The 8,559-nt window shown below is 36.5% G+C and overlaps 1 protein-coding gene across 1 annotated transcript in view; it reads right to left on the bottom strand.

Annotated features, from left to right (window-relative positions):
- Positions 1–2,677: 2,677 nt before the first annotated feature.
- The window catches only part of LPAR3 (lysophosphatidic acid receptor 3), a 121,920-nt gene continuing 116,038 nt past the window's right edge, over positions 2,678–8,559 (bottom strand). Inside the window, exon 3 of the mRNA XM_003767344.4 lies at positions 2,678–5,544. Within this exon, the coding sequence (XP_003767392.1) occupies positions 5,213–5,544 (332 nt within the window). The 3' untranslated portion in view covers positions 2,678–5,212. The remainder of the gene's footprint in view (positions 5,545–8,559) is intronic.

Raw genomic sequence — 8,559 nt, 5'->3', positions numbered from 1 at the left:
CATATCTATCTAATACATATAGGCAGGGGAAGAATCTAAAAAGAAACCTTAAATGAATTTAACAAGTCAGAATCCATTTATACCTTTCTTCTCAATTGGTAATCTATACAGGGCAATACTGAAATTGAAGACAAAGACATCTTAGACATTATATGGGTTCTGGTTATAATTAATTGTTTTTGAATTAGATAACATAGAGGAAGAGTGAGGATTTTTACTGGCCAAAATACCTCCCCTGAAGCCAAGTTACTTTGTTGTTCCGGCTAACAGATACACACATATATGTATGTACATACACACACACACATATATATATATATACACATATTATATTACACTATTATAATGTTTATATTTCTGTGTATATATTTATTTATTCACACACACATGCACAAACAATAAAAACAGATTCTTGTCTTGGTAAATTTAAAAAAAAAACCTGTTTTGTAGACTTCACTTTTGTGAGGGCTTTCACTACTTTGCATGTCAAGCTAGAGAGGATCTTGGAAGTCAAACAGGCACTGGTTTCCACACAACTCTTGAGGGGTGTCTTTCACAGACACTCCCCAAAAAAATCATTCGGGAGTTAAACAGAGAAATTTCTAATCCTAAGTCATTTAACTGACACAAACTGACAAAAAAACAAATTTAATCATAGCCTGAGAGAACATTCTATCTTAATTTTGTTTAACTCCCTCCTTACCTGGATGTGGTTAAATCACAGCCAACGTTTAGGACCAAAGCTGTCAATCTGCTCTTATCTCTTCACTGTAATAGATTGGGGAGGTGACCCCAAAGAGACAAAGCTAAAACTTCGTACCACATAGGGATCATGAAATCAGCAAATGTACTTAGTAGCGATAAGGGAACATCAAAGGGAGAGGATAGCCAACATATTGTATTTTATGTTTACAGTATTCTCTGACCCCCATCTCCCCTATACAGTTACTGTCTTAACAGAAGGGTTCTAATCTCTCTTAGAAACTTTAATGCTATTAGCTTGAATCCCTTTAGGGTTAGGATGCTGGCCAACAGAGCAGCGAAAAACTGCATTATGGTCCAACCAGAAGCAGCCCTGAAATACCGAAGGTAAGAGCTGCCCTGACCATGCTCACAAGTGCCCCATGCTTGTGCCTCTTTGCAAGTGTTACCTGGACAAGTACTTCCTTCATTATGTATGTTCTCTATTCATGTATTCTTATATGGTGGTAAAATGATGATTATGGGAGAACATGCCTTATGGGTACAATTATCAATAAATATTAAGCATTTACAAGGTACCAGCCACAGTCCTAAGAAAAATACTCCCTCAAGGAGTTTACAGTCCAACAGGGAAGACAATATACAAAAGAAAACCAGAAAGCTTCCTAATAGGAATCTATTTTGTTTGTTTATGCAGATACAAGGATTTTCTCTCTCTTTTTTTTCAAGTGAGGGAAGAGGATATGCTCTTAATTGAAAAAAAAAATTATTAAATTAAGGGAATTTAGTACAGAAAAAAGACATTATTTTTGACTTCATGAGCATACAGTCTACTAATGAGATAAGTATACAAACATAAGTAAATAGAGTAGAGAAGGGTAAAATCATTTCTGTGTGAAGTCTGAAAGGAGAGGGTGACTCGGAGGTTTTAAAACAGGGCTTCTTAAACTTTTCCCACTGGCAATGCCTTTTCACCCAAGAAATTTTGATGCAACCCCAAGGACATAGGCATAGAAAATAGCTATACAAATCAAACATTTACTGATAATAAAACCATAATTTTACATCTCCCCACATTTAATTACTAGATCCCATATGGAGTTATGACCCATGTTTTAAGAAGCTTTAATTTAAAGGATGGATAGAAATTCAAGAGCAACCAGGTGGAGCAGTCCACAGAATACAGGGCTTAGAGTTAGGAAGAGTCATTTTCCTAAATTCAAATCTGGTCTCAGATACTCACTAGTTGTGTGATCCTGGACAAGCCACTTAACTCTGTTTGCCTCAGTTTCCTCATCTGTAAAATGGGCTGGAGAAAGAAATGGCAAACCACTCCATTATCTTTGCCAAGAAAACCCCAAATGGGGTTGTGAAGAAATTGATTACCTGACTAAACAATTACAAAATTTTTTATCTCCTTTAAATAAAAATGCTCTGTGAATAATCCCTCCCAACACACACACACACACACACACACACACACACACACACATCATACAAACAACTTAATTGCTATCTAGATTGATAAACTCTTGGCTTTACTCAGAATTTCAACAAGCTCCCAATAAACCAATTGTTTTAAAGTCTTTATTTTCAATTAGCCAATCTATACTATGCCCCAAATCTTTCTTATCATAAGATATTTATTTGTAGGAATTCTCCTATACAGCTCTTGAAATTCTAAACAGAAGAGAACCAATCTCAGACTTGGATGAGATATAATACATCTTGTAAATTATGAACTATTTTGGAGGAGCCAATATTTTCTTCCAGAGTTTGAATAATACTATAATCTTGAAAGCTTCAAGGTCAGTTAAGAATCCTGAGAGCTGAAAGGAACAAACCTTTCTTTCTTTTTGTGCCTAAACATGGAGAAATATTTATTTGTTTGACTTTTTGGATGTAGTTTGTGAGATGTTCAAATAGAAGGAATGTTGGATGGATTTTGGATTCAAATCCTGTCTCTCTTATTACCTGTGGGCAAGTCATCTGTGTTCCATGGATGTCAGATTTTGGTTGTGATTTTTTTTTTCCTCTGTAAAATGGGGGTGAGAGAAGGTGAGATTAGACTCATCAGCCTCTGAGCTCTCTCCCAGCCTGTGATCCTAATATTTATCGTTGCGCAAACTTGAGTGATACAAGTTCAGAAAGAGTTAGATTTAGGGATGAGAAGAACTTTGGAGATTATCTAAACCTACCCTTTTATTTTATAGATTAAAAAAAATAGAGGCCCAAGGATATTGTGATTTGCCCAAGATTACACAGGTATTGTGTCAGATTTAGGACTCGATGAACTTCAGAGTTAATCATCTGTCCCTACTGAAACACAGGCACAGAGGCACATGCATGTGCCCCACACACATACTCAGAAACACAAACAAGATCATTCCAGTTCAAGCCACCACGTTTTGAATCGTCTCCAGACACTAACCTAAATATGACATGGTTGCTGCTGGAGGGGGGAAAAATGGTTGTTTCTTTGAAATAAAACATTTAAAGATCCCTTAGTGGCTATTCAGGGACTGGAATTCAATTTCCATTCTCCACCCTCTGGCCAGCTGCAGCTCTGAAATGCCAACATAAAACATCCCGAGATTGCACTTTGTGGTAAGGTTGGATTTTTCTTATGCAATAGAAACGTGCTGTCATTAACTCTGATACATTTTCATTTCAAAAACAGGGAGAAAAAACAACAATGACCATTAACAAAAGAGAATGGAACTTGGTTTTGAAGAAGTCATATTTTATTGGGGGGGTTGGGAAAGGGAAGAAGGAAGGGTAAATTTGTAAATGATATCACAAACTCCCTGTATCTGGTTTTTTGGGGGAAAGGGCAGGCTGGGTAGTGGTCTACACCTTGGGATCAGAACATTCTATCTTTATTAGATCATCTAAGAAAATCACTTTAAAATCTTCTCCTTCCTGGAAGTTTTTGCTCATCCATGCTCCCCAAATGTAAACTTCTTATGCAAATCACATGAATACTATGACAGCTAACTTAACATTCTACTTTTAAAAAATCAAAATGCTTTTATATCTATAAAAATTGTGCCTATGGCTTACTCTGCTTTAAATGCTCTAGACTTTGTAACAAACTGACTTGGTACAGGGCATACCGGGCTCATCGAAGAAGAAAAAACTCAGAATCTATCCCTGATCGGAATTCAGTCCACAGGTAAAGCAACCACTTGAAGCTTGTCTGCAGTGTACTGCAAAATGGGAGGGGTGAAGGAGCATCCTGAGAGACTCAGGAAAGATGGTGATTTCAAAATTGCCATCTGGAAAGAGGGCCTTCAGTTGGGGTAATATGTGAGACTCCCAAGACCTTGAATCAGAGGGGACCCTGCAAGAAATGGATTCATCTTGATGTCCAGCATCATTTTCATTCTCCTTCACTGAAGGCACATTATTGGGGAGTCTGCTGGTTACAACCCTTGTTTCTTAGACCACCGAGGGTGAATCATGCTGCAGAATGTATAAAGCCCCCTAAGCTGGGTAGCCTGGTATTTAGATTAAGAAATCTAAATACATACATATATATATATGTGTGTGTGTGTATTTACACACATATATACACATGTGCAAACACACATGCATGCTAACTAAAAGTAATTTCTATTTTAAAAGATTTACAATTTCAGTTAAGCAATCCATTAGAACCCAGAACTTAATGTTTAAGTTTTAATTAAAGCGAAGAATAGAAGCTTATAGCTGAGGTCTATACTGATTCTTACTGTAGGTAGGGTTCCTATTAAAAGTTCAGCTGCTGGTACAGTTTCATTTGTAGAATTATGTTCAAGCACTGAAATATATATATGTTATATGTATTTACATGGGTTTGGCAAGCAGATAGAGAAAATGGATCAATGGCTTGAAGAAGGCATTCTTGTGTGTGTATGTGTGTGATGAACCCGCTGGCAGTCTGCTAAGACTTATGGACCCCTTTTCAGAATCCTGTTTTTTAACACATAAAATAAAATACATAGAATTACACAGGAAATGAGTTACATGGAGATAAAAAAAACCAATCATTTGCCATTCTTGCCCCATACCCCCTTGAAAAATCTAAGGATCACAGACTCTAGATGAAGTATTCCCAGCCTAAAGTCTCTTGCCTCCATCCTTAGAAAATATAAAGAAACTAGTTAAAAAGTACAACTTCCCAGGACACAAAAATGCACTGGAGGGGTAGAAAATGTAACAATAAACATGATTCCACTCTATCATTTACTCCTCTCGGGGCATTTTCTAAATGGCTTGTGTCCTCTTTTTATAGCATACTTTGTATGCCTTTAAAACTACACTGATTTATTAAGACTTCAAATGATATGGTACTTGATGTCTATTAAAGACAAATAACCACTCTTAACATCTACTTTTCTAAGGGATTTCCTCTGTGTGGTGAGTATCATTCAGACATTAGAAAGAATGAAAAGGGGGGGGGGGGAATCTTGGGAGCTGGGGGCCAAGGTTTTCCCCACCCAGGGCAGATACAAGATAAGTCCCAAGCTCAGGAGTGCCCTTTATTACATATGGTGCCCTGATTAATACTGTCTTCTATATATTGGCTAGAGGTGTCGTTGCTCCTGCTCAAGACCGTAGATGGGATTCTGGAAGACCTCCTCTCTGGACTTTCCCCTTGAGAACAACAGCAGATCATCCGCCTCATGGTGCTGTACATTTCTTCATCTTTGTAGGAATAAATGATCGGATTCATGACGGAGTTGAGCAGGGCCAGCAGCAGGAACCACCTTTTGACGTGCTGTACACCACAACCAGTACAATTCAGGCCATCGAGGAGCAGGACGACTAACCCAGGGGTCCAGCACACGACAAAAGCTCCTGAAGGAAAAGAAAAAAAGGTGAGATTTGAAAACTTGCCTCTTCCTGGTTCTCAAGTAATTGTATATACTTTTCTATAGAGGAACACTTCAAATAATCAGATCAGACTCTCCAGGTGCAAAAAAATCTGAATTTTGGGTTGAATCTAATAAAAAAAGAAATGTCAGAATAAATATCATTTTTTGCTTTATTCCAAAAGTTGTCTTCACAAATGAGCACAGTGTAAGTGCAGTAGTTTCTCTGAAAAAAATCCAGAAGTATGGAAAGAGAAGGGAAATAAAATAAAGGGGGAGGTTATGGAATTTTATCTCATGATAAAATTAAAATAATTTTATAAAATAAATAAAACTAAAAGTACATTAGTAATTATCTATCTATACAAACAAGTAAGGAGTAGGGGTGGGGGAAGCTGACACCTGGATCTCACCTGAAATAGTTAAAGGAAAGATAAATACACAAAGATATATAGATAGACACATATATACACAGTTGGACATAGAAATACATTATGCCAACAGGGTCATAGCAGAGAAAGGAAAGGAAGAGGGAATTAAATGGAGCGTGAATTAAGGGAGGGATAAGCCCTAAATAAAATAAACTCTTGTGCCCCAAGTAGTACAGAGAGAGCTCTAGGCTTGGAAACAGGAAGACTCATCTTCCTGAGTTCAAATCTGATCTGAGACACATATTAGCATGTAACCCTGGGCAAATCACTTAACTCTGTTTGCCTTGGTTGCCTCCTCTGTAAAATGAACTAGAGAAGAAATTGATTTACCCTCTCCAGTATCTTTGGTTTTAGTCAGGGAGTGTCCTGACACTCCCAAATGGAAACAAGAAAAGTAGGACACTGCTGAAAAAAATTAAAAATAACAACAAAATAAACTCTAAGGATGTATAAAAATATTTATAAGCACCTCTTTTTGAGGGAGCAAAGAAGGAGGTATCCATCAATGGTGGATTATCTGAACAAGTTATGTTCATGTAAATGTAATGAAACACTATAGTGCTATAAGAAATGATGAAGAGGATGGTTTCAGAAAAACCTGTAAAGACTTGTACAAACTGATGCAAATAGAAATGAGCAGAACCAGGAGAACAATTTGTACAAGAATAATATAGTAAAGACAAACAACTCTGAATGAATTGGGGACTCTGATCAGTTAGTTTAATGACCAACCACAACTCCAGAAGACTCATAATGAAACATGCTATCTAATTCCTAATAGAAGACATAGGGATTCAGAGTATTGAATGAGACATATTGTTTTCAACATGGCCAATGCAGAAATGTATTTTCTTGATTATAGATATTTGTGACATGAGTTTTATTTTTCTTTTGTTCTCAATTAAGGGAAAGAGGGTTGAAATGAAGGAAGAAAGAAGACAAAATTTTGTTGATTTAAAAATTATATAGTTTAAAAAAGGATCTGTGGGGTTTTACATACAAAGATAAAATGAAAGTTTTCTTTTGAAAAGTTCTACTTTGAAAATTCCTAGTTAAGGAGAACAACATGGACATGGAAGGAGCACCTAATAAGTGAACACAAACATAATTGATTAAAATATAAATTAGAAAGTGATCAGAACATAAGTGAAATTTTTAAAAATTGACATGAGGAAAAAGGTTTGAATCGGGAAAAGCATCATGGAAAAGGTAGCATCAGAACTGGAAAGGATTTTAACAAGCAGAAATGGGGAAGGGAAGAGCAACATTTCCAAGTCATAAGATATGATGTGGGTAAATTCAGAGGATGAAATTCAGAAAGAGTTTCCAGTCAAATAAATAAGCATTTATGAAGTATTTTCCTATGTGTCAAGCACTATGAATAGAATTATAAGGAAAGAAAGGGATGGAAGGAAGAAAAGAAAGAAAAAAGGAACTTCCATATGAGATCCTGAAGAAAGCTGAAAGGGGAGGAGGGGCAATTGATAGAGTCAGATGGTGGCAAAGATTGGGAGATAAACAATGGTAGAGTAGGACTCTTCCTCAAAATGGAGGTTCTGAGAACTCACTAATGAGAAAAGGGGCTGCAGGGACCAAGAGCAAATGCTTTTCTGATTTAGAAACCTCCAAAGAAGAATACCATAAAACAGAAGTAAGAAGATGTGCTGGATTTATATTAGGATAGTCATTGAAAATCAGGTCAAAGAGTTCATTTTGGGGGTTCAGTAAGAACAGTAAGAACTCACATTTACAGAGCACTTCAAGGTTTACAGATCTTTTTTTAGTAGAAAATTGGGAGCTATGGAAGGTTTCTGAGCAGAGAAATGGCACAATCATACCTGTGCAACAGGAAAATCATACCTGGCAATGGTGTGATGGACAACTTTGAGTCCACATTAAGGCAGAGAGACCAGTTAAACAGGTTAATTAACTGGGGAAAAAAAGCCCTCACATGCCAACTGAGTGAACCTCTACTTGAGTCACACAGTCCCCTTGCTCAAAGTAACACAACTAGTTTGGAGGAAGGGCTGAGATTTCTTCCTAAAGCCAAGTCTAATACATTTTCTGCTCTGCAACATTGATTCCCCTCCACAAGGCAAAATTATTGTCACACTTTTCTGCATCACTTATTTAACTTTCCGATTAATAATAATAATAAACAATTAATTAATAATAATAATAAACAGAAAAATGGAACTAATCAGAATACCCCACTTCTCAAATATTTTGCTTTACTGAAGTTTTACTTTAGGTCTATTACAGCACATACATACAAAAAAACAAACAAACAAAAAAAAAATCAAAGCATATTTCATCTACAAATTTAAGTCGAGCCTACTGCTGGAGAGTTTGAATTTGTTGTTTTGTTTTTTTTTTAAACTGGATGACATCCAGGAAAAGGGGTATTATTTATGTTGTTGGGAGATTAGGAGAACTAAATGAGTCAGACTTTAAAAGCTGTGCTTACCGAAGATGATGTTAAAGGTCTTTCACCCTCACTATCCCCTTAGAAATTAAATAATTTCTCAAAATCCCTGTGGGAAAAAAAAGAGTACATTCCCTGTTCACAC

This window comes from Sarcophilus harrisii, chromosome 4 (genome assembly GCF_902635505.1).
Source record: "Sarcophilus harrisii chromosome 4, mSarHar1.11, whole genome shotgun sequence".
Classification (NCBI taxonomy): Eukaryota; Metazoa; Chordata; class Mammalia; order Dasyuromorphia; family Dasyuridae; genus Sarcophilus; species Sarcophilus harrisii.
This window is presented reverse-complemented; position numbering and strand designations above follow the sequence as displayed.